The sequence below is a fragment of the Xenia sp. Carnegie-2017 genome, unplaced genomic scaffold, assembly GCF_021976095.1.
Source record: "Xenia sp. Carnegie-2017 unplaced genomic scaffold, XeniaSp_v1 HiC_scaffold_19, whole genome shotgun sequence".
Lineage (NCBI taxonomy): Eukaryota > Metazoa > Cnidaria > Anthozoa > Malacalcyonacea > Xeniidae > Xenia > Xenia sp. Carnegie-2017.
The window spans coordinates 10,342,090-10,368,935 of NW_025813481.1; the positions used below are offsets into that span (position 1 = coordinate 10,342,090).

Below are 26,846 nucleotides of genomic sequence, written 5' to 3' on the forward strand. Positions count from 1 at the left end.
CTCAGGGATTTGCATCAATGATTTACTCAGCGTGACACATCGTGAGTTCGAAGAGTTCATAGTGACATTGTGACTTGCCGAAGTGCAATCCGACTAAGTGCAATATCTTTCCGTCGATTTCTTCCCATCGATGTTTTTAAATTCTTTTACTTAAAAGCCAGCCATTTTTGATTTTCTACAAAGACAATAATATAAGAGGCTCCAAGTGTGCCAAGGGCAAGGTTATGGGCCATGGTTATGTGGTTATCAGAAACAAAGTGACGTCACCAAAGTGACGTCATGCAACTCCAAAGCTCGTGGGAGGTGAAAGCATAGCTCTCTGTTCTCGTTGCCAAATTGCAGTATTGCAGTTGGACGGATACTGAACTTGCTTGTCCTTGTTGAGCAAGAACACTTCACGGGATACCTGATGTTTATTTGTATGTAACAGAGGCAAAACTGAAGTGTACTTCGTTTACTTTAAAATATGCGGGATGTTTTGTACATGAACTGAACAAGCTTGAATTAAGTTGGTTGTTGGAGACAGACACCGTCTTGAACGCACATGTCGGCTTCGGCGGGTGACAGAGCAACGAGCAGCCGAAGGCGCAAGAGACCTCATCCACCTATTCATGATGGTATACTAAACTCCTTTAGCGACAAGGACAGCGATTTTGTGTGGTATGTCTCTTTGCTTTTGCAAGCTTTGCGTTGGAGAATATGAGATTTGCAAGCGAGTTCCGTTATGAATTTTTATTATATGCTTTATAAAACACCCTGCAAACGCTCTAATGTACTTGAAGAACTAGCGTATTGAACGTAAAGTATTTGTATAATGAAGTATATCTTCTTTCCCTTATAGTCCGATTTGTTTTGATACAATTGAAGAGGCTCATATGACTAAGTGTGGCCACAGCTTTTGGTGAGTGTCAATGTGTTTTGAGTTATTCAATATTAACTAAAATGACGGCTTCTACTCAATAAATACGGACAAAATCAATTTTTGATGCTATAATTTGCCTTAATCTCATGCTCAAGCATCGAAACGACAAAAGATTAAATTTTTATCGCTTTTATCGAAGTTACATGACATGCACGCGATGCATCTAATGAACAGCACTTGTCTATATCGTTTTGAAATGGACCTATTACCAAGGGAATATGACCAGTTACTTGAGATAATTGTCTTATTAAGTCGCTCTTTCCTTCTGCTCAGACATTTCATGTGTTTATACGCCGTTGTCCATAAAAAAAGAATGTTTATAGACAAACAAAACAATTGGCAGTGTACTTATCTACAATATATTGAATACACATTTTGGCATAAAAAACTTCTCTTTTCTCTCCAACCTGGGGGATTGGGAAACTTGTGTTATCTCTGTGGGAGAAATTAAGGGTTTCATGCTTGTGGGTACAAAATCTTTCCAAATACATACCCAAACAAGCAATACTTGTTTTTTTAAGTTAATATATTGATGACTTCTTTAGGAAACTATGGTGAATTTTGAGGAAAAAGTAAAATGATTTGTCTACTAATTTGGGGACAAAGTATGATCATTGTCATATTTGCTTTCATTTGAGCTCTATTTATGTTTGAAATGCGTACTTGGGAAATAAGGCTTTTGCTATATTTTTCAAATCTTCTTCCGTGCCTAGGAAATAGTTTTTGGTGAAGTGAAAAGGTCCCGAGCTGTAATCTGTATTATCAAATGATCCTAGTATAGGGAATAAGTAGCCGGGCCAATGCATAAATCTTTTTTTGCTTGACACATATCTTATGCATGCATTATGATTATTGTGGCTGCAATTCAATTGCAATTTTCTGCCCAATAGACTTGTTAAACTGGCTAACCACTACCAGTTTTCTATTTAAACAAAGCAAAGGAAAGGGAATTGTAATGTGTGTCTGTGGGACACAGAGAAAGGACTCCAAAATTTTATTGTGCCCACGGTTCCTTCCTTGGTTCCAGGGTTCCTTCTCTGATTGTCCTTTGATAGTATATAATCTGCAGTCACAGTTGATTTCAATAGAATGTAATAGTTATTTACACACATATCTAAATACTACCCCTCACTTCTGCCATCCTTGAGTGTAAATAAATAATACCATTCTGGCACCACAAATTCAAACATAGTAGGTCAGTTGAATTCAAACGGCTCATAACAATGCCATCGATGATGAATTTCCTCAGATATAAAAATTTTGCCTACCACATACAGGTGTTTTTCAATATAATTCTATCAAAGTATAAGCTGCAGGGTGCAACTTAACTGCTCAAACTTTGCAATTTGTAAAGAATCTTCTCAATTTTGTGAAGCCAAGTAGGCAATTATGAAGAAAATGCTAAGTCAAAATTCAAAGAATGGGATTATGACTAACAGAAATGCACAAGAGCTAAATTTTATCTTTTTTGAGTTTTTACTTATCTATGCTTGAAATTTGTATTAGTCAAGCAAGATTCTGTTTGTAGTCTGGCTACAATCACATCCAGCATAGTTAGTAATGGCATCGATTTTGAATTGAGGAAATCTAGCAACTTGGCATTGTTTAGCTTTAACTTTGTGTTGAAGCCAGCATAAATTTGCCATAAAATTTATGCATTGAGTAAATGAATGACTGGATGAAAATCAGGCCTCATCGAACAAAGTTAATTTCCAAAAGGGGCATGTTTTTGTACCAATACAATCATATTCAATGGCTAATGAAAAATAACTGTAGTTCATGAAAAAAATGTTTTTGATAGTTTATCCATCAATAATAACATATACGTTGTATCATTATTAATTATTGATATTATAAAATTATCGAATCAAAATTTGACCAACATGTTAAACTTCATCGAATATCGTAAGGACTCTCACCATTTGACTTGAGTTAACATTTGATGTGACGTATCAGTAATTTTTTTCTGTCATTTAGTTACAAGTGTATTTGTCGAAGCCTCCAAGAAAGCAACAAATGTCCAAAATGTAACTTTGTTATCGACAAGCAAGATCAGATTTTTCCCAATTTCCTTTGTAAGTGTTGGAATAATTCCTTGCATTTCCTCAACTATTCAGTTCGAGGTTTATTTACGTGGGCATTCAGGTGTACTTTCTTAAATTATAAAATCTTTGACTGTAGAAGAGGGTCAGGTTTATTGAAGGGGTGACCTTCCCCTAGTCTTGCCCATGGGATGCAGGCGGGTGGAACCTCCTAGCCTTTACTGTATGGGGTGCATAAAGGATGCCCACTAGCCTTGACTAGACAGGTTGAGCCCCCTAGCCTTTACTGTAGGAGTTGCAGAAGGGATGCCCCAGCCTTGACTTGAAGGGATGCAGGAGGGGTGCTAATCAAAGCTCCTAGGAAATTCTAAATTACAGAACAGATGAGAAAAATCAGTTGTAATTAGTGTTTTACGAGCACACTTATAATAATATCCCAATTATAATAGAAAGTAGCAGACTTAAACGGAAAGATATCTGACATGTCATGAGAACATGTAGATACCCAAATCTTAACCAATCTAGTATAAAGGTGTTATACCCTGCAACAAAACTATCGTGGATCCATCTTCGACTGTAGAGCAAAATTTTAAAATTACGTATATACTCCATGTCTGATGAATACGTAGTGTACATCGAAGGTTTTTTCTTTTTAAATTGTAGTAAATGATCTTATATTGAAAAGAAAACAGCAAAGAGTTGGAAGGAACATGCAAATTAATCAACCTTTAAGTGAAGTATGTAGCGTAAACATTAGTTTTTTGATAAATTTTCTTCTATGTAATTGAACTTGGCGTTACTTTTAATGTTCGCTTTAGCGCGGCGGTGCTTGTTTGATTTTTCCGATTTTGAATGCTGCGGCGATTAGGCGTGAACGGTGCTAAATATGGCCCGTTTCAAACATCGAACTTTACATGTGTCGAATACATTAAATACACAAGATAATGTGACGAAATTCCTCATTTTAGATTCTGAGTGCGGTGCTTAAAGTTCTGAGAAAGACTTTTTGTGTTATTGCTGACTGACGTTGCTACAACCTCAGCGGTAGTCATCTTCAGAGTCAAGTGAAGAGTAAGAGTTAGGCTCGCCGTATTTTTTGTATAGTTCATACGTCAAAACCACTCATTTACTCTACACATAATAAGATGACGTATGAACCAGACAACAAATTCGGCGAATCTGACTTTTACTCCACAATTGAAACCAAAGATGACTACCGCTGAGGTTGTCGAAACGTCATTCAACATCGACATCAACAGTCCTTCTCAGGACTATACTAAGCAGGACAATCTACGTCTTCAAACATGTAAAAGTTTTAAAGTAGCTTGAGCTATCTAAATGGCACAAATGCAGCGACATGATCTTGGTACTTACATCGTTGCAGGCTTTAATTATACTAAAGAAAATATATACTTTGTAGCTGTAAATAGCTTCTATTTGTTACCTGATTGAAGCACAAATTGAAATTTCTAGCGTTAATTTTGTGTGATAGCAAAGTACACCGTGTTGAAATCCTCGTGACATACGGTAGAATTGAGACGATCTCTCATAACCTAGTCCACCATCTTTGAAGATCGATTTCTATTAAATTTTGGAGACTATATAAACAGGATTCGCAACCTGTGCAACTGTTAATCTTAACATTTTATGTTGTAGATTTTAACTCTGAAACGATTGTTGGAAATAATTATTGCTAGGAGTGTTTTGAGTTTCATTTTTTAATTTCATATTTTTAGTTTAATTTTTCGGAACTTCAAGAAATTGTATGCGGCGATTCGAATCTTAAAGTGTCAGGTAATATGAATCTTGTTGGCCTGCATGCAACGTCCGTCTATGTTTGAAGTAATCTTGGATTAGTCATGACGATTTTGATAGGTTGTAATACTTGTGACGGGTCTGGAAGTAATGCAACAAACCTGTTTTTAACTTGAACCTATACTGTCTTGTTTGATAACTACAGGACGGACGGAAGTTGTCCGTTATGTTGTACTGTTGCTGTTGTACTGTTGCTGTTGATGAAGAAAAGTTCATCGGTTTTCTTCACCTTTAGATATCAATTCGCTATTGGAAATATTGTCAGTGAGAAAATACCAACTAGAAGCGGTAAACAATCTGATTCATCATTTGCCCTTCAAATTTCCTTCGAAAGCTTTAGCAAACGAGAACAAGTACGAGATTTAGTGTGGCTCCCTTAAAATATGCAAGTGTACAACTGGGGATGTACGCAGGAAGCTGCCGTAGTTTGAGTGTGTTTTTTAGGTATTCATTAGTATCAACAAAGAGAATCAGAAGTATAGGTAGATTTGTCAGTTTTGTTGTGTTTTGAAAAGGTTTTACTGTTTTATAAGTAATAGCAACTAGTACAATAAGAGGCATTGGAAGCTGTCCTATTTTGAGGGAGTTCTGTTTATGTTTTCTGTGTGTAAACTGTAGTGATACGTTCAACCAGAGACGTAGAAAGCTGTCCTAGTTCGAGGTCGTTGTGGTTGGATTGTCTGTGTATGAACAATTGAAAGAAGCAGTCCTAGTTTGAGAGTGTTTGGTCAGATTTTCCGTGATTAACAATAGAAACAAGTTAAACCAGAGATATAGGAAGCCGTCATAGTTTTAGGGGTTTTTGATTAGATTATCTGGGTCCGCATGAACTGTTGAAACAAGTACAACCAGGGATATAGGGAGTTGTCCTAGTTTGAGAGTGTTTTAGTCAAATTTTCTGTGTGTAAATAACAGAAACAATTGCTACCCAAAATATAGAAAGCTGCCCTAGTTTAAGGGTGTTTTGGTTAGATTTTTTGAGTATAAACTATTGAAACAAGTACAACCAGGGATATGGCGAAGCTATCCTAATTTGGGCAATGTTTCATCCCTAATTTCATTCTAAAAATATCATTTAACTGGGAACAGCAATTATCTTGTGATTTGTGTTAAAATGATAAATTTTGTTGTTTTTTTTCTCAAATTTGTCGTGTTTGCAAACGTTCGTAGTTAGCCAAGAAATTAAAATGGAAGTGACTTAATGAACTGTTTTTCCTCTCAGTAATAGATGTTTTATGTTTCAATTCTTTCACTCAGGACAGCACTGCCACACAAAATGAGATACTGAAAGATTTTTTGAAACAAGTCAAAAGACATAAACAAGAGGTTGGTGAGGAAATTTCCGTGCGCTTAGCCAGCCCCTAAATTTGGTTCAGTCACGTAAATTTTTCTGTGTTTGATCTCGTAAAAAACGATAGATTTCTAAAGAAATGTGTAACGATAGCTGATGTCTTAAATTCACATATAACGCGATCAACAAAGTTTGCCGGCTAGTTCGCTACTAGAAAATTCATACGATAGATAGTAATGTTTCTAAATGAAATTCTACTTAAACGTTACCTAGAGCAATCTATGTTCAACGTAGTTCGTTCACAAAATGCAAAATTCATATGCACTTTGGCAATAAATTTGCATCACCAATTTCCATGATTATCTCATCATAGTTTAGACCTTATCATGTTCAACACGATGTCATTTTCTTCACTATTTACTGCATTGTTTCTTCGTTTATCTATTTGTTGTATTTGTACTAGTGATGCACCGATATCTATATATCAGTCGCGGCGTATCTTCTCTAACATAAAATTATCGGTATTTTTCTTGCTCATAATACAGATATTTAGACATTTCATTCAAATAGAAATACAATTAAAATGAATCATTGTTTAACAATAGAACACTGTTACCTTAACAATTTTTGTTAAATTAAAACTACTTAAAATTTGTTAGTTCCACTTGATATCAATTTCCTTTGACAATTGTTCTGTGAAGTTTGACTGCAATGTAAATAACCACTTTGAATTTTATATTTTTTTTTTATCAAATGAACAGTCACTGGTGAGGCACAAAGTAGCATACTTTATGATGTGTAAGTTTCGTAAATAGGCATAAAATATCGGTATCGTCACAATATCGTCATTTTAATGTCGCTTAATCGGCATATAGGCAAAATCCTACATCGGTGCATCACTAATTTTGTACATTGTCTCTCGTCCGCCCGCTAATGATATCATATATTTTTCAGCAACTAGATCAACTTACGCAAGAAGTGAAACTTATTGACGACGATTTAAGAAGAGTCGAGGTACGTCATCCCGGCATTTTGTTCCCGGTTGTTGTTTACCCGTAAGTTGAAATGTGCCTCGGGATCTTTTGCGGAGACTGATCGACGTACAACTGTTGGTTGAACTTAATATAACGTAAAAATAGCGCGATTAGTGCACCCAACGCGGTTCGTTGTAGATGGTCGGGTAGGTGCAATTCTCGGTGTCGGGCTTGCACTGATCGCATCTCGAGTTCTCCCAAAATGTCTCCTCGGTTTGCATGAGCGTGTGTATACACAGTAAACATCTTCTTAAAATGTTTCACATATAGGATATCATAGCCGTCCACCAAAGTCATCACGTTTCGATATTGGTAAGAAATATTCACGAATGTTGTGAAATATACGAACGTGTTAAACAAGAGGGATACAGAATGGTTGTTTTTGGATTTTTAAGGATCAGTATCACGCTGTACCAACCACTCCAACGGTGAAATCATTTCCCACCAATCTAGAAGAAGATGCAGCAAGGTAAAATTTACGAGTGCTATTTTTTGTGTGTAACACTGAATTCCTGCTTACACCGACGCCGAACAGATTCTAATTTTAATAAACTCAAAGTATGATTTGAAATAAATCATCGTGGATGCATCTTTTTATGCTTGTAAATGTAGGTATTGTCCGGGTAAGTGAAGTTGCAAGAAGAATTGTTGGTGTTTGTGTTAGTGTCGGTGTAGACTGACGTTCAACAAGCGGTAGTCATCCTCAGAGACAAATGTCTACCACTAAGGTTATCGAAACGTCAGTCAACACCGACAGTCCCTCTCGGTACTCCCCCAACCTGGACAAGTCTATATCTATAAATTTATAACGATACTCCTGTACTCTAATCATTCACTTTAAGATGTATCTACAGGATGTCTCAAAAAAACTCAAGTAGAACACAAATTATTATGTTTGCATTAAAATGAACTCTGCATGTTTAGAATAGACTGGGTATCGCACTCCGCTATTTCTGTGAAGCCAGAGCCGCCATATTGGAAAGTCCCACTTGATATGAAAAAGTAATCATAATATTAATCATATTTCCATAAAATCTGCTATGTTTATATATGGCGCTAAGTTCCAAAAATAACACAAATACGTCGTCATCATAGTTCTGTCGTATATTAAAGTTTTGTTTCATTCCTCGAGTGGGACCTAGTAATCAGGTGATAACAATATAAGAACCCGATTACTTTGTTTTCAATTTTTTGATTGGGCGTTGTATTGCAATGATCTATCTAGTTTACTATACATATCTATGTGTAGAACTCATTGGATATGAGTGCAATGCCCTAATGAGTTTAGCATAACTAATATTCTGCTATTGAAGTTAACAAAAAGAAAAGGACTCTTTCTCTCTCCTCTGCTCCCCTCCTTTGTGCATCCACCACTTGTTTTTGACAGTTTCTCGTAATTTCCACCGACAAAATCCATGATTTCCATCGTCCATGTTATTGTTTTGCAATGAGGCTCCATGAAGTATGAGCGTGAACTTGTTTTTGCTTGTACAGTCAAACCTGTATTTAGCGGAGATCCTTTATTAAGCGGACACTTCGTTATGTTCCACATTTAATCTCATATAGTTAATAATGAAACCTCTATCAATCGCACATCTCCATCAAGCAAACACTAGTCCGTTCCCCGAAGGTGTCCGCTTAATAGGGAGCTTTAGCAAGAGTACGACTACGACAACGAGTACGAAGTTTGACCGTGTAAGAGAATGGCACGAGGAGGTTTGTTGTCCTTGTCGCTTCGTTAAAATTTAGTTTTAGCTATAAGCAACAGAACGAGCCTTTTTATTGTGTAAAACACAGAAGTTTGCGAAGCAGCTACGGCTCTATTTGTCAATAATGATATCAAGGAATCGGTAATACTGATTTTGCGAGAATATAGGAGTCTTTAGACTGAAAAATCTTCACTATTTTAAGTTTTATGTACGATATATTTATACTATTTTATTGTTTGTTTACCTTTCACTTTGCGTACGAAATACATGAAAGTTTTGCAGGTCATATTTTCCTTTTTAATGTACATCTGCGCTCAAAAAAGGTCCTAAATTAAAGCTTGGATGCTGGAAAATAGTACTGTAAACTAATTTCTTACAGAATGAAGAAATATACCTACTTTCTTTGCTTAAAAAGACATCGTAGTCGCGACTACGAATTTTTTACAAAACATCGTACTCAGATTGATGATAGCTACGTGTTTTTGTTGTCGCAACAATGTTTTCGCGCCAAAGTGACGTAAATCGTACTCGTAGTCGTACTCGTAGTCTTTGCTAAAGCTCTCTAATAAAGGTTTGACTGTAGTAAGATATCTTACGTAGTGATCTTGGCGATGAACGTGATCCTCAAATTTTCTCTATCGTTATTTAGCAGTTGTGCTTCCGATATGAATAACTCCGTGCAACCTAATGAGTTACCACAGGATGGCTTCAATGGTAGTCAACATGTAAGTTGGAAGACATTGAAAGTTTCAGGGATGCGTGTGTTAGATAATGGGTATATTTACTTGGAGATAATGGTTATTTGGTTAGAGATACTGGGTGTATTAGTTGGTGATACTAGGTGTATTGGTTGGTGGTACTTGATATTTACTTGGAGATAATGGTTATTTGGTTAGAGATGCTGGGTATTGGTTGGTGGTACTGGGTATTTTAAATCCGGAGACAAATTTTAAAATTCAAAATAAAGGCAGATTTATTGGGAGAGGAAGGGGTCTAGCCGCCGGCGTGTCTCTAATTTACTTACTGTATATATAACACAAGCTGTTCATGTGGTTTCGCTACTTTTTCCTTGTTTAGGGTGCTAAACACCTTTGGTCGAGTGCAACTCTAGCTGCAAGGCGGAAAAGAGTTCATCAGCATTTCGACGATCTCGAAAAGTGTTATTTTGCCATTCGACAAGGTGAAATTCCGGGTAGGTTTGGACATTTACCATTGTATACATTTCAGGGTACTCCAGTATGTAACCACGTATTGTGAATACATATAGCGAAGTGGAACTACTGTAAACTCACTATATTGCGGCGTAGAGCTCAATTAATTTTGATTCAAGAAAGTCAATTTGTTAAGAGATAAGACATATTTTAAGAGCAAATGTTGTTGTTATTTTTAAAGCTAATTGAATATTCAGCAGCCAGCTGCACAGTGAAGTGGACCTGCTGTATATTTCCTATATACTATGGTATTGTATTGTTTGCTATTCCTTCTTTACAGGAGGCTCTGACGTCACGGATGGACTGGAATTTTTTACGGAAAGTTTGTCGAAGTTTACACGTTTCAGTGGATTTCGTCCCCTGGCAACACTAAGCTACGCCAGTGAAGTTCATAATGGCTCGAGCATCGTTTCCAGGTAAATCTTGTTGTTTCTGCTTCGGAAACTCGAACAAACAAAAGACTATATTGGCGCCATATTGAACAGTCCAACTTTACTAAATTGACGCGATTAGGACTTAAGACCAAGCTCTTCTTCTAATGCACTCCAAAATTCCTTGCTACCGTTGCAAATACCACTTTCTTCAGAACAGTATTCTCATTTATATGTGACTGTTTAATATGTTGCTCCATCTAATTAATTGGCTTCAAATGCACGAACCATGTAATTGACAGGTCAATGTTAGGAACTTTAAGCATTTTTCATTCCAATACGAACAACGGCATTTCCATCTTTACTAGTAGTACTGGAATTAACTTTTTGCCGTTCAATTTAAAACTTATGGATGCTTCATTACTGCTAAGCATTGACACAAGTTTGATAGTTTTGTTTTCTCCGATCGTTTTTGAATTTTGAGTGTTCTGTCATTTTAGCATCGAGTTTGATCGCGACAACGATTATTTTGCGATCGCTGGAGTGACGAAGAAAATCAAGGTGGGCTTAATAAACGTAGACATTACTTTTATGATTGCTCTATATGTACAGGGCTTGAAATTTACGTTATCCCGTTATCCACGGGATACCAGATTTTAATTTTTGATACTATGTATCACTGGCTTAGTATCCAATTTGGATACTAAAAAACGAGATTTGCGAGATTCATAGATCTGATCTTGGCGGAATGCTTTTCAAAATGCTCTTCAGATATGGAATCACTGCATTCTGGGGGGAGGGGATTTGTGTTGACGTATGTTGAAAAGAGATTCATAGTCAATTGAAAGCTTCTGAAAGTGTAGTAAGTTCCCGCTTTTCAATTTGTGTTGAATAGGTATTCGAATACGGAGTTGTCATTCGCGATGTCGTTGACGTACATTATCCTGTTATTGAAATGGTCTGTAATTCAAAGATCAGGTGAATATATTAGATTTTTCTTTGAGAAGTAGATGTTTTCGTTTTCGTTCTCGCTGTTTTTTGCGGGGCGGATTTTTTTTTTTTTGGGGGGGGGTGCACCTCACTTAAGTTTTCTAGCACCCCTAGAAAATATCTAAAATTGTATTACTTTTTGTAGACTGTTATTATAATAGTATTAGAGGCTAGGAAATTGTACAGTAAGGCTGAGCAAAAAGTGGAACTTATTTCAAAGGCAGGAACGTAATTTATATTTCGACCATTTGCAATTGAGTTGCCAGCATGTGCGTTTTCATTGAAACATTAAAAGTTGAAATAAATTTCTAAACGCAAAGTAAGAAGTTACTTTGTCATGCCAGCTCAATTTGCCCTTTATTTTGTTGTCACTTGTTTCTCATGTGTGAAAGAAGCTGGATACGTATTTTATGAAGCGTTGTTGATTATTTGTGGAAGTTCTGTTCAGCTATACAACTAGGATTCATTATATACATACTTAATAAAAAATTCTTAAAAAGCTAATAACACTTCAGTTGCGCAAGTTTCGATTACATATTTGTAAGCCTAAAAATCTACAATAGTCCGAGGCCCTTGCAACTTTAGCTAGGACAATGATGCAACCCGTTGAAAAATCTGCACCCTTCCTCTCAAATGAGCGTCGATCCGCTCCTGGTTTTTTGTTCAAAAAACTCATTTATAGACCAAACACGCACGCATTTTACGGCTTTTACATTAATAAATGTTTTTTTAGCGGAACATGCTGGAGCACTTATCACAAAGGTTTACTAGCAAGCAGTGACTACGAGGGTACCGTCACGTTATGGGATGCTTTTACAGGAGCCAAAAATCGCTCGTTTCAGGTATATGATCTTTGTGCTGTCGTGAATTTCGCAGTATGAAATAAAATGTGTCAATTTCGCACCAAAAGTGTTAAATGAAAATAGCAAAAATAACACCTTTTGAGGTGCTTTATTTGCATCAATTTACTTTTGTTAAAGTGACTCCTTTTGTAATTGTTACACTAAGTACATCTGAATGGTGTTGAACGACACTTTGTATTTGACACCAGAGTTGCAAAGAAGCTTCGGGTAGACGGGTAGCACCCGCGAGAAAGCAAATCGTGTTTCTTTATACGTGTTATTCGTAGCACTAGTGCGTGAAACAATCCTTCACGTTACCTTCGGTTGCTGCATGTTTGTAGATGTTGATGAAGGTGACCAGTGCTAAGGTTGTCGAAACGTCAGTCAACATTAACACCAATGTCGTTCTCAGTACTTCACCCACCTAGACGATCTACATCTACAAACATGTAACGGCACTTCGCGGTTCTTACCTTTCCTTTTAAATCTTGCAAAGTTGGCTTTGTTTACGCTAAATAAATACCTAACCGAAACCAAGAACGACGACAACTTTGCTTTGTATCGCGGGCGCGTCCTATTTTTTAAAGCTTTTCATCATTGTATCTTATTATGACAGGAACATGAAAAGAGATGTTGGAGTGTCGACTTCAATCACGTCGATCCCAAGCTGCTTGCGTCGGGTTCCGACGATGCGAAAGGTTTGATTTTGGTGATCTTTTACGATGTTCAAGGATAATTCGCGTATTATTATCAATTTTTGAAAATATGATCCCCAACTTTGGTATATTTTCAGTGAAATTATGGTCTACCGGCACCGAACATTCTGTTTCGTGTATAGAGGCGAAGGCCAACGTGTGTTGCGTCAAATTCAATCCTGAAAGTCGCTATCACCTGGCTTTCGGCTCGGCAGGTTTGTGGCGATTATATGTGGAGGTTTATTTATGAAGTCATGCGTGCTCTGATTGGTCGATGTCCGTGTTTGGATTCAAACACGGAAATTGAAATTGCTGTCCAGAGAATTTTTAACATTCCTGAAAACAATTACAATTTTTTGCCGCGCTCTTTTTAACGCTAGCTTATTTAGTAATTGTTTATACATGAAATCCGAGAAGGACTGAAATATTCTATGGGCTTGCTATATACACAGGCTCAATATGGCCACACATGCCATTTCTACTAGATTTGGTTTGATAAGCTTAGCCCCTCCCCCATCTTTGTATAGTTGCTTCAGAGCAGGGAAAGTGTTTTAGCCTATCAATTCGACTAGATAATTTTCTCGGGGAAGATCAGGTGCAAAGCTACAATTGCAGCAAGGGAAGAATAGTTTACAAAGATGGACATTTAATCATACTCTCTATCTAATTTTAATAGTTGCATTCTTCATACGAAAGTTTCCGTATAAAAAACATAAACACGAAGGTTTCGAAGCATAGGCCTTATATGCATTCCTTCATGGACAGCCCATGTATCCAGAAGGATCCTCTAGATAATAAATATACTATTATTTTTTGTTGTGCATGTAACTTATATCTTATTTTTATTTTTGCATTTTGTCCCAGTGGTACTCTATTTTATATAATAACCAGAAGAATTTGAGCAATTTCATTGGTCGAGAGCTATGATCTATAAGAGGACATACACACGGAATTGACGTCACAGAAAATTTCATGTTTATAAAAACAAACAAATGGCGGATATATTTGAAAATTTATCGCAATACCTCCCTGAATGGGAAAATAAAGATATTCACAAAGACTTGGTTGAGGCAGTTAACGTATTTGTGCAAAAAGAAAAGAAAAAACCTGGTTTTCAAACATTAATTTATACTTCGTCTTCGATAAAAAAATTTCAACAAAATTGATCAGCCATTGCTTGTTTATTTTGTTAGCCAATCACATTTTATCACGTGATTAAGCTAGCCAATAGCGTCTCTTCAATCCTATACATCACGTAAGCGTGATATTTGCAAAATCAAGACTTTTCAATGTTCCAAGTGTTGGGAGACAAAGAAAGCAAACTGTTTGACAGTTTCGGAAATTTTTTTGGTTTTATTATATAAAACAAATAGATAACATTTAACCGTTGTCTATACAGTTTTAGATAAACGGGTATGATGTCATTTGTGATAAAAACAAAAAGTAACCACTCACCCATATTGATAAGCTATGTTCCAAATTAGCCAAACGAATTGGCCTTCTTAAAAAGTTAAGATATTATCTACCATTGGATGAACGCATTGCGTTTTATAATGCCACTATTAAATCTGCTATGATGTTTGGTAGCTGTGTTTGGTCAAATACAACAAAAGATAACTTGGATCAAATTACAAAATTACAAAAGAGAGCAGCTCGCGTAATTCTAGATGCCTCAACACGCGATAGAAGTATTCCACTCTTTTCCAAATTGGGCTGGATACCTTTTAGTAAGGAAGTGGAAATTAGAAAGGCCATGATTTGTCATAAACGTTTCTATGGTAACTGTCCATCTTATATTATTGATATTCTACCAACAAATGCCAGTCGCCACAATAGAAATACTCGTTATAAAGACTTAACTATTTGTTTACCCAAAACGAAGAGACAAAATGATGGTGGGCGATCTTTTGCTGCTACTGCAAGTCGATTTTGGAACAGTCTACCTCTTACTATGCGTAAACTTTCATCAGCTACACTTTTTAAAAAGAAACTTTATGATAAAACTAATTCAGATATGCTCATAGAATAATTTATTATTTAGTTTTTTAGTATTTTTAGTCTTGTGTAATTCTGGTTTTTAAATTGTAATTTATCTCGTAGTTTGTTAGTTTGAGGGCCACAAGTTTTTCACACTTGTTGTGTCACGTGTTACCCTCTTTTTAATAAAGTTTAATCAAATCAATCAATCAACCCCCGTGGCTCGTGGCCCTTTTTTAGTTTTTATCACAATTGACGTCATACCCGTGTGTCTATAACTGTATAGACAACGGTTAAATGTTATCTATTTGTTAAATACTCTTTCTTGCTTGTGAGCAGTTCTGCATAGCAAACATGTTGATTGGCCGGGGGGGTACATATTCATATATTCATGTTCTGCCGTTTGAAGTTCTTTTGATATTCATTGTTTTCTGCGGAATATAACTTACATATATGAATATGTGCCCTCTCCCCCCCTCAATCATCAAGCTTGTTCCGCCACTGGCAACGTTCATTTTGACTGCCTGCGCACATGCACGGGTATTTACGGACTTGGCTATTTATAACATAGCACTAAACATCTTTCTGACAACGACTTTATCAGACCACTAATATCTTAAGACAAGATCTCTTATCATATTGAAGTGCATTCTTGCCTATACCCCCACATTGCAGGCAAATCAAGAATAATCGTGTTGTGTTTTGCAGATCATTGTGTTCATTACTATGACCTCCGAAACAGCAATAAACCACTGACAGTTTTTAAAGGTCATCGCAAGGCTGTGTCTTATGCTAAATTTGTCAGTGCCGAAGAAATCGTCTCTGCGTAAGTTATTGTACAATTTGGATTATGAAAGTTATCACCAATATCGGTCTTCAACACAGTCTACATTTTCAATACAGTCTACATCATTAGCGCAATGCACATCATCAACACAGTTTACATCACCAAAAGCAATCTACATCACCAACAAAATCTGCATCACCAACAAAATCTACATCACCAACACAGTCTACATCACCAACACAGTCTACATCACTAACACAGTCTACATTATCAACATAGTCTACATCATCAACACAGTTTAATTAACGTTATTGTCTCCAATATCATTAATTCCCATCATTAATAAAGAAATATTATATTTTTAGTTCAACTGACAGTCAGCTGAAACTATGGAATATAAATAAACCACACTGTTTACGAACATTTAAAGGACATTCAAATGAGAAAAATTTTGTTGGTCTTTCAACAAATGGTGACTATATTGCCTGTGGTACGTACATTGACTGTCTTGAAAACATGTTTTTTTTGGCTTATTGAAGAAGATTTTTTCTTTTAAGTTGGTGTTATGAGTTCAGCTCACACAATCATTACAAATTCCCCTAAAATAACATTATTATAATGTAAATTCTTCAACGACTTTGTTGGTGTTGCAGACCGTGTCGGTTATGTAGACTGTGTTAGTGGTGTAGACTGTGTTGGTGGTGTGGACTGTGTTGGTGGTGTGGACTGTGCTGGTGGTGTAGATTGTTTTGGTGGTGTGGACTGTGTTGCTGGTGTGGACTGTGTTGCTGGTGTGGACTGTGTTGGTGGTGTAGATTGTGTTGGTGGTATAGACTGTGTTGGTGGTGTGGACTGTGTTGGTGGTGTGGACTGTGCTGGTGGTGTAGATTGTTTTGCTGGTGTGGACTGTGTTGCTGGTGTGGACTGTGTTGCTGGTGTGGACTGTGTTGCTGGTGTAGATTGTGTTGGTGGTATAGACTGTGTTGTTGGTGGTGTGGACTGTGTTGGTGGTGTGTACTGTGTTGGTGGTGTAGACTGTGTTGGTGGTGTGTACTGTGTTGGTGGTGTAGATTGTGTTGGTGATGTAGACTGTGTTAGTGATGTAGATTGTATTGGTGGTATAGACTGTGTTGGTTATGTAGACTGTTTTGGTTGTGTAAAACTGTGATGGTGATGTAGACTGTGTTAGTTTTGCAGATTGTGTTGGTGATGTAGACTGTGTTGATGATGTACACTGTGTTGGTGGTATAGACTGTTTTGGTTGTGTATGACTGTGATGGTGATGTAGACTGTGTTAGTTATGTAGATTGTGTTGGTGATGTAGACTGCTTTGGTGATGTATACTATGTTGATGATGTAGACTGTGTTTATGATGTTTACTGTGTTGGTGATGTAGACTGTGTTGGTAGTGTAAATTTGGCCATTAATACGTGATTTGTCGTTGTCGAACATATCACTGTAACCCTTTCCTGCACGGTTTTTTCAATCAATCTTTTTTTTATTGCATTTCACGATTCCCGTTGTGTCATAATATTATCCAAGAAAGTGTTAATAACCATTTCTATTATTGTTTAAATGTTTGCTGCCAATATTCCAGTGTTGAAGGCATTCACCGACTTTCGGAGTGTTTTATTTTGACTTTTCTTATACATTTTCTACCCACAGGCAGTGAAAATAACTCGCTTTACTTGTACTACAAAGGTCTTTCGAAACAGTTGTTAACGTTCAAGTTTGACACCGTGCGAAGCGTCTTGGTAATTGTCATTTATTTTTAGCATTTTGTGTTCATACAACCTGACATATATACCATAGAGTTATGATTAACATGCAAGGTCAAGGAGCTCGCCTTTTTTACGTAAATATTTGGGATCGTTACCTTGTTAGATCACGATAAGCCTGTGATTATGAATAGAAAATTTTTTTCAACTGCTATTTTGAATAGTTCATTATTTTGTTTTTGAGGAAAGAGAAAAAAAAGACGAAGAGGCCAATGAATTTGTTAGCGCCGTATCGTGGAGAACTGTGAGTTACATCTTTATATCACGTGATCACTTCCGCGCTTTTTGCAAATGCCAAAATATTTTTTTGTCATATTGTTTAGGGATCAAATGTCGTCGTGGCTGCAAATAGTCAGGGAACTATCAAGGTAAGAAACGAACTTTGGATGATGTTGATTTGGACTACAAGCATTTTGTTTTGTGTGAAGAAAGGCCATTTTGTTATTGTTATTACGTGGTTCTTGTAGCTATTCTTCGATTTTAGTGGGTAGCCTGTTCGCTGGCTAACCATTATGTTCTACTGCCAAAAAGCAGAAAACGGCCGACCGACCAACCGACTTCTATCCATATTATTGTTCGCAATGACTGGATACATAAGTAAACAAAGAACTTACATCATGTGCTTTTAACCTTTTTGACTGGAACTTATTAACTGAAACTTACATAGTAAAGATATATCTCATGCTATGACTAAAGGAATGCAATAACCTGCATCTGTTTTACTTACAGTAGCTAAGACCAAATAACTCAAGATGTCATTCAAATGCATTATTTGCAAGCGATTGGAAACGTCAGTTGTCTAAATCTCGTTGTCAATTCAGGCTACCCACATGTATGCTTTGCGTAACAATTTTTGTTTTTGCTTTCATCATTGAACTGCCCTCAATAATTGGCGTAATAATTCCATACGTATATTAAGTCATGTCGTGCGAATTTTGCATTAAGCTAATGCAATATCGATATTAGTAGAAATGAATGTTGGAAGTGCTTTGAAATTTACTTAGCAGCAGTGGCGTCGCTGATGGGGGAGGGGGTACTGGGAGAATAGGGGCATGCGTCCCCCTTCCCTCAAGCATTCCAAATACTAATTTAGGGACATTTCAAAACTTGAAGAGAAATTGGGGATGTACAGTCAGTTAATTTCAAACAGCCTTCTAAATAGTTAGAAACATCCTCCGAATGAAAAGTTCCATGTTCAACTCAATATTTGAGAAAGAAAAAAGACAGTTTTTACACAATAATATTTCGAATTTATTTCAAATTATGATGACAAATATTATGTTGAACATGGAACTTTTTATTCGGAGGACGTTTCTTATGATACTTTATCATATGATTGTCGGCTGGTTATGGATTCTAAATAGTTGCTTATTGTAAACGTGCTGAAAGCAAAGTCTGTATTATTAACAGAAACCATCAAACATCAATGTCGATGAAATAAAGTTGAATACACTTGGTGAAATATCTAAATGGAAGCTGCCTTTTTAAAACGTGTGGTTTTTAGCTTATCATGAAACCTGCTTGGGAAAAAAGCGTTTTGAAGAGCGTACAAAAAATTTTTTAATAGGGTCCGCTCCCGAACCCGAACCTCCGTTGAGGTCTCTCAACTTTAGCGCTTGCGAACCCCCATCCGGCTTGCAAGATTAAGCTCTCAACGCCACTAGATGAGTAGGTTTCACATAACAGAAATAGAAAATTGACGGAATATTTTTACAAATGCTTGTTTGTTAGTTTACGTGTTTGATGTGTTGTGCATCTTGTGGAATTTTCATGTCTCCGTTATATGACGCATTGATCTTGCAACTGCGCGTTAAGGCTGACCATTAAGTTGTTGTATTGACAAAGGCATTGCTGATGTCCATCTTTTGCCCTCCCTCAGGTCTTGGAGCTTGTTTAGTCAGAACAGTTGGTGTTGTTTGAAGGTAAAGGTTCAAAAATGGACTGCGTTGTCGACGAAGTCTTGCAGAATGTACAATTTTCTGAACTTAGTTCATATGTATGTAAGAATATTAACTTATTTTCAAAATAACTTCATTCGTGTTCTTTGTCTGTAATGTGCGTTCCGTCCGATACATTCGCTGTAGATGACGTCACAGAAAATAATCATCCCTGCTAAGGTTTGTACATATTAAACTGAGAGTCATAAAGAAATACTCACTACAAAGAAAGAGTTTTATCCGGTATCATTAGGACAAAGTGAATAAAAACATTACAAATTAATTGTATATTTAATATGTAAAGGATCCTTCTCTTGCTATAATTATAGCTTTGCATCGGATAAACTGGCTGTCCATTGAAGAATGAGCTTTGAGGTTCATGCTTTTCGCGCTTCGTGTTTATGCTTTTGTACGACGATATTCGTATGAAGTGTACAGTTGATGGAATCAGACGGAGAGTGCGATTGAATGTTTATCTTGTGTGAACTACTCTTCAAGGATTCATTTCCATTGTGTGGTGTGAATTAGTTGTGTTGTTACCTCTCGTTCATTCATTTCCTTCCTTAAATATCCTCTCAAATATCGTCTTCCAAGCTATATTAACCAGTTGCCTATAGACCCTAGTTTCGCCACTGACATAAAACGGCATTTTTACAACTTGTACTTATATTTTACACCCTACAGTGTGCAACCAAAGTTGTTAAGACTAAGAAATTTTCTTATGCTTCGATATTCACGTTTTATTTACACTTCACTCCTAATATACAAAAGCCGCTATTTTGGTGTCTCGAGCGTGCAAAGCATGACTCTAATACTCATAATTTAAGGTAAGCTTTAACGTGAATGATAATCATCACTTTCAAACATTACTCGACACAGTCTGAGCGGTTCTTTTTGATTGCCTGCGTAGAAATATGTTCCTTCATGACGGAACAACTTGAAATGCAACGAGAAATACTTTGTGGCAATCAATGTATGCTTGATTGTCATTTGATCGAAAATTGAGTGTCATTTGATAGAATATTGATGGTCATTTGATAGAATATTAATGGTTATTTGATAGAATATTGATGGTCATTTGATAGAAAATTTATGGTCATTTAATAGAATATTGATGGTTATTTGATAGAAAATTTATGGTCATTTAATAGAATATTGATGATTATTTGATAGAAAATTTATGGTCATTTGATAGAATATTGATGATTATTTGATAGAAAATTTATTTTTCATTTGATAGAATATTGATGGTCATTTGATAGATTATTAATTGCTAACGAGGTATTGCCTAACCAAGTCACGAGGTAATGTAACTCGGAATTCAACTCGAAATATTTAGAGACTTGAGTAAGAATAAATTTGAATACAATTAGTCCCAGGCTTTTACTAAAATTTTGATGATTTTTTATGAGCTGAAGAGATGTGTAACAATGATGTATTCCTCGTTGTGAATGTGTGTGACCAGTTTCATACCCACGCGCTTTTATGCTTTGTACCAATTGATGCAATGTAAATCACTGATTTGAATGCGCATTTATAAGTTCTACAAATTTGATATGGCGTGCGTGGACATCGCGCGTTTGCGTGGCTGTTACAAGCCGTTACGATTCCCTGTGATTTTCCAATTTTTTGTCCGCGCGTGTCGTCGCCCGCCGCGTTTTTCACATAGATAACGCGCATTTAAATTGGATCAAACGGTTTAAAGCATCAAAGCACCTGGGTACGACCACAGATCTCATAATACACTGGATAGTGCAACTGACATACAAGTTGAAGTCGGGCAAATTTTCTTCAGAAGCCCAAAGTAGTGAGAATCAATGGGTACGACGCTGGCTTGTGACGACTATAAAGAGTCTGAGTTGCACGAAGGACGAATAGCTGAAAAATCCCCAGGGCGAATATCTACGATTTGATTGGGAGAATTACTGGAATAAAATATTGCTTTTAAAATTGTCAAGTTTTATTAATGTAAAGAAAATACGAGCACTTTTTTCACAAGTTTAAAAAATTCTACATCAATGAATGATGCTACCACGACTTCGTGACACCTCTGCCACTGTTGTGTAAATCCAGGGTAAGTTACACTGGCTTGTTTATATGAAATAATATAATTATTCTCTATGAGAAATATCGATAAAAAAGGTGGGCGAAGACATTATTTAGGAATATTATCAGGGGCAGGGTAGAGGGTAAGCAATTGGGCGATGTTGACCTCCCGCTCACCAATATTTATGGCTGCACAGTCTACATCACTAACACTGTCTACATCACTAACACAGTCTACATCACTAACACAGTCTACATCACTAACACAGTCTACATCACTAACACAGTCTACATCACTAACACAGTCTACATCAACACAGTTTATATCACCAACACAATCTACATCATCAACACAGTCTACATCACCAACACAGTTTTTATCACCAACACAGTCTACATCACCAACCTAATTTACATCACCATTACAGTCCCTACAACACCAACACAGTCTACATCACCAACATAATTTACGTTACCAACACAGTCTACAACACCAACACAGCTTACATCACCAACATAATCTACAACACCATGCAGTTTATATCACTAGCACAGTCTACATCACCTACATAATCTACAACACCAACACAGTTTACAGCAGCAACGCAGTTTACATCACCAACATAATCTACGACTCCAACACAGTTTACATCACCAACAAGTCTACATCACCAAGATAATCTACATCACCAACATGGTCTACATCACCGACATAATCTACATCACCAACACAGTCTACAACACCAACACAGTTTACATCACCAACATAATCTACAACACCAACACAGCCTACACCAACATAATCTACAACACTAACACAGTTTACATCACCAACACAGTGTACATCACCAACACAGTCTACAACACTGACACAGTCTACGTCTACAACACAGTTTACATCACCAACGCAGTCTATAGCACCAACACAATCTAAAAAACTAACACAGTCTTTTACATCATCAATACAGTTCATACATCCCCAACACAGTTTATATCATCAAAACAGTCTGCAACACCAACACAGTCTACAACATCAACACAGTTTACATCACCAACACAGTTAACATCAACAAAACAGTCTACAACAGCAACACAGTCTACAACACCAACACAGTCTACAACACCAACACAGTTTACATCACCAACACAGTTTACATCACCAACCAGTTTGCAACACCAACACAGTCTACAACACCAAAACTGCTAATGTCGCTTTGATAATACAAAGTTTATACGCAATAAATTTGAGATTAAGAAACGGGCCTAAGAGGAGCAGGGCTGTAAACTTCATTTAATGTGCATGTTAGTTACTTTATTGTGCGTAATGACATCAGCGAATACATGATTAATGTGTGCTCCGTTTTTTTTAGAGACACACTGTGAACACCCTCATTATTGTATTTATGGGCGTTTAGGTCTCCCTGAGGGTCTAATACTTTTGAATTAAATCCTTGATGAGTTTTGGGACACCCTTTTGTGTATTATTAAGCACAATTTCTTAATTAATTACGTCTGGTTCTCATCTGTACTTTGGTGTGATGGTTGGCTTAGAAAGACCAAAGTTTTAATATAAATGTAAGTTCTTTTGTCGTTTTTTCGCTTTCTGATATACCATAGAACTTCAGGAAATCTTCGATACTCGTAATCTTCGATACAGGAAGTCTTCAATACTCGTAATCTTTGATACAGGAAATCTTCGATACTCGTTAAGTCTAAAACAAATCGCTTGAATAGAATTTAACGTAAGCCGACTCGTAGTCCTTATTCAGCTGATAATTTAGCCGATACGAAACAAAGTTTTCTTTGTGTAATTAGTGTTGTATAAAATTTGATGTATTTTCAAGCTTTCTGCTGAAGAAGATTGTGATTCGAGAGAAAAAGTTTATCAAGAGTTTAATAAATCAAAATTAATATTTGTGCGGCAAATGTTTTCTAAATATCCTTTGTTTTGCGATGAAAATGTGTCAATGAATGAAAGACTTTTGACCTGATGTTTTGTAAAGGTTGGTGTCTGTTGCTCCATTAAATAAAAATTTTTGATACGTTGTAAAATGGTCCGCTATATCTTATAAAGTCATGCATGCATTTAAATTGAGCATTTCCTTTAAGTCCTGTATTCTAAAAACTCACTCACTTTCCTATAGATTTTTGCTAAAATATTTCAAGTCGTGTGATCATTAAAGTAAAATACCGTCTTGCATGGAATAGTTATAAAGTGATTTTAGGTCGCACCTAATGAGTGCATGAGTTAACTTTTCGAATACAGGCACCTGTTGAGCGAAGCCATGGATAGCGTCATGCTTTGATGGTAAAATCTTCAAACTTCTGAAAATGGGGATTATATTTTTTTCGATGATGAAAATTTGTAATTCCAGAACTAATAATTTGTTTCATTTATTGTCCAGTTCAAGTCGTGCATACATTTTTTCTTTCTAAGTCCTGCATTTTGACAAGATCTAACCAGTACCAGAGTTGCGAAAAAAACCCAGTTCTTTTCTCCCGACGTTTAAAGACTGAAAATCCAGAAAAAAATCATCCTGGCTTAAAATCTTCAAGTTTTACACCAAGCATTGACACGTTTGACTACTTTCAGCATCATCGCACTCTGAAAACATCAAACAACCATGAATTGGGTCATTGAACACATCGTAGTAGTTGCAATCATTCTTCTGGCTTTGTCAACAATTTTTTTATCGCTGTCGTGTGTTTTTTTTGCTACGTATATGTTACATTCGGCGTAAATGTGGAATTAAAGCGTGAGCGCATAAACTGCCAAATGGAGATAGAGGACAAGTGGAAAAGTATCGAGAGACGCAATCGTTTTTCTTCCAGAATTTTTAGGGGCGATGAGCAGACATCTAGATTTTTGACGAGCTCGTATGCACCTCGAGTGAATGTGGCGTTTGAAATGGAGAATCTGGGTAAAGCCCTGATTAGGCTGGAACGCCCTAATTTACCTGGAATGGTAATAGATGAACTGGAAGAACCTGTGTTTAGCAAGGAAAGCTCTTTTGAACCTGGAAATAACTTGGAGAATCTGGTTGTATTTAGCAATAGAAAGAAAGCCCAAATTATGCTGGAACGCCCTGTTATACCTGAAATGGTAATAGATGACCTGGAAGAAACTGTGATAAGCAGAGAAAGCCCTGCTTAACTTGGAATTAACATGGAAAATCTGGCTGTAACTTCCACTTGAAAGAAAAAACTGGAAACTGTGATGTAAATAAACTGGACAAAGCCAAATTATGAAAAGTCATCAATGAAAATTTTTCCTAATATTTTGTATATTTTAATTCATTTGCATTGAATGAATTAAAAGAAATGTTAAATGCTTATGTTGTTTCTAAATGGCATCCAAGATGTGTTTCGTTTATTGCTTGCGTATTTACAGTCACAAGTTGATTTCCAGTCTGCTCGTAATCTAGTAGTTATTAATAAATACTTGAATAATAAAAAGGTATTAAAAGTTGCCAATGAAATTTTATCTTCTACTGTATCGAGTGTTCTCATTGGTCGCCATGTTGTGGGGAAAATCCCACATGGTGAAAAGAATTTCTGAAAATTTCATAGTTTGTTGAGCATTGGCACTTCAGCCGACTAGACTAACGGCCGCTAGTTATCTAATCGATTATACGGCAGCAGGTTGCACAGCAAAGTTTGCTTTCTGTGTGGTTTGACAAAAACTCGCTTTGTTATAACGATATCGTAATGCCTATTAGATAGAGACGTCTAATACACGACACGCTTTAAGCCTGCAGCACACGAGAGCTATCAGCTGAACTAAAATTTACTCGTACCCGTTAGCTCAGGCGGTAGCTCGCTGTGTGGGGATGAATTTTACTGACTTTTACGGCTCATGAAACCTTTTCTTGCATATCAAGCATGTTTGTTATTTTTGGCCACGCGGGGCAAAAACTCACCGTTTGCGCTAAATTTGAGCAGGATGATCACATATAACCAATTAAAGAACCAATAGCGATGCGTCCTGTTAACTCATTACCAAACATCAAAATATGGGCCACTGCTACAAACGAATTAATGAGGAGTACATGTTGGACAACTTTAAGTCATTGACAAACTCATTAACTTATGGCCAAATTTCCCCTGTGTGTTTGATGTAAGTTCACCAGACTTTAAAATAAAAAAGGCTAAATTGCTTATGATGAAATCACAAAGGAATTAAAGCAGACAAGTGACAGAATCTTTGGAATAACATGATGAAATTTTTGAAAATATTTAGTTGAGTGGGTAAAAGCATGAATGGGTATTCGTTCATCACCTCTTTGTAATCGATATTTTGCTGTTTGTTTACGAGTTAAAAAGACGCATCACTATTGGTCCTTTAATTGGTTATATGTGGGCATCTAGCTCACATCTTGGCCAAAATATCAAGCATGCTTGATATGCGAGAAAAGGTTGCATGAGCCTTAAAACTAGGTAAAATTCATGCGCACACAGTGAGTTATCGCCTGATCTAACGGGCACGAGTAACTTTTAGCTCAGCTCATAGCTCTCGTGTGCTGCAGGCTTAAAGAGAAGGCGCTTATAAGATACAACGTGTTGACTTGAAATGTGGTGTTTATTGCATTATTCACATTATATTGCTGAAGTATATTTCTATTGTGACTGGTAGATCTTGCATAAACAGGGTGTATCAAAATACGAGATCTGTAGAAATGGACATAGTGTCGTCCCAATATCAAGAAATTGCTCAGGAAGTTAACATGTATAGGTTCTATATCGTCGTTTGAATGAACCCACATTATATTTATTAATGAAAGACTTTTGGACGTGTTTTTTAATGTTTTAACCAACCACTATGTTAAGTGTCTCCACTTAATAAGCATTCTTGATACCATAATAAAGTGATTTCATGAATGTTAAGAAGGGTTTTTCGTATTATCCACTTCCGTGATTGGATAGTGTTTGTGGTCTCATGCTTCTACGCAGCCATTTCTTAAACGCGTAAAGCACTTACTCCTTTCCTCAAGAATAAGATACGGAATTACAGAAAAAATTAATCCCTTGAAAATAGTTCTAGTCTTCCTCAATCATCTTCAAATATGATATGAATTTTGACTACTTTCATCATCATTACGATCAAGATCATGCAAATGGATCAATGATATCAAGACTCGGTACCGACAGTCTCATTCTAATGGAATAACAGCCCTTACAATCATTTGCACGGTGGCTTTTTGTTACCTTGCTGTTATTCTATATATTGACGATGAACCTGAGAAAGTAGTCGCTAACCAAGTATTTCTACTAAACTGGGTGAACCATGGCAGAACTGGATGAAACCGTGAGAATATGGGTGAAGCTTGAGCTAATGCTGAGAACCAAACTGAATCTGGAGTTACACCGGAGAGCCTAGGTAGATCGAGCCATATCGCAGA

At 36.6% G+C, this 26,846-nt stretch overlaps 1 protein-coding gene and 2 long non-coding RNA genes across 7 annotated transcripts; all 3 read left to right on the forward strand.

Annotated features, from left to right (window-relative positions):
* The first annotated feature begins 209 nt into the window (after window positions 1-209).
* LOC124439243 (E3 ubiquitin-protein ligase COP1-like) lies at window positions 210-19,746 on the forward strand. 5 transcript variants are annotated; one of them, XM_046989469.1, is made up of 25 exons: window positions 222-660; window positions 842-901; window positions 2,900-2,997; window positions 3,628-3,701; window positions 4,701-4,758; window positions 5,015-5,067; window positions 6,037-6,105; window positions 7,025-7,084; window positions 7,375-7,416; window positions 7,500-7,573; window positions 8,029-8,106; window positions 9,463-9,538; window positions 9,891-10,005; window positions 10,305-10,440; window positions 10,896-10,956; window positions 11,291-11,373; window positions 12,119-12,227; window positions 12,844-12,925; window positions 13,021-13,137; window positions 15,608-15,725; window positions 16,052-16,176; window positions 17,352-17,440; window positions 17,649-17,708; window positions 17,788-17,832; window positions 19,344-19,746. In XM_046989469.1, the coding sequence occupies exons 1-25, from the start codon at window positions 545-547 to the stop codon at window positions 19,359-19,361; spliced, it is 2,016 nt and encodes a 671-aa protein (XP_046845425.1). In that variant the 5' UTR covers window positions 222-544; the 3' UTR covers window positions 19,362-19,746. The 5 variants fall into 5 exon arrangements, with proteins under 5 accessions (XP_046845429.1, XP_046845425.1, XP_046845426.1 ...); XM_046989470.1 differs by having other exon boundaries at window positions 9,466-9,538; XM_046989472.1 differs by lacking the exon at window positions 8,029-8,106 and having other exon boundaries at window positions 223-660; window positions 9,466-9,538.
* A 488-nt stretch (window positions 19,747-20,234) lies between these two features.
* On the forward strand, window positions 20,235-22,047 carry LOC124439249. The gene is made up of 2 exons (XR_006946329.1): window positions 20,235-20,705; window positions 21,197-22,047. It is a non-coding gene; the product is annotated as an uncharacterized LOC124439249 (long non-coding RNA).
* A 775-nt stretch (window positions 22,048-22,822) lies between these two features.
* On the forward strand, window positions 22,823-24,926 carry LOC124438580. Its single transcript, XR_006946139.1, has 2 exons — window positions 22,823-23,022; window positions 23,885-24,926. It is a non-coding gene; the product is annotated as an uncharacterized LOC124438580 (long non-coding RNA).
* Window positions 24,927-26,846: the final 1,920 nt, after the last annotated feature.

Bases quoted from the DNA above. Each gene is read 5' to 3' on its own strand.
- LOC124439243 (XM_046989469.1), top strand. From the start codon at position 545: ATGTCGGCTTCGGCGGGTGACAGAGCAACGAGCAGCCGAAGGCGCAAG. The intron at 661-841 runs GTATGTCTCTTT...TTTCCCTTATAG, and splicing joins AAGGACAGCGATTTTGTGTG to TCCGATTTGTTTTGATACAA. The intron at 902-2,899 runs GTGAGTGTCAAT...TCTGTCATTTAG, and splicing joins AAGTGTGGCCACAGCTTTTG to TTACAAGTGTATTTGTCGAA.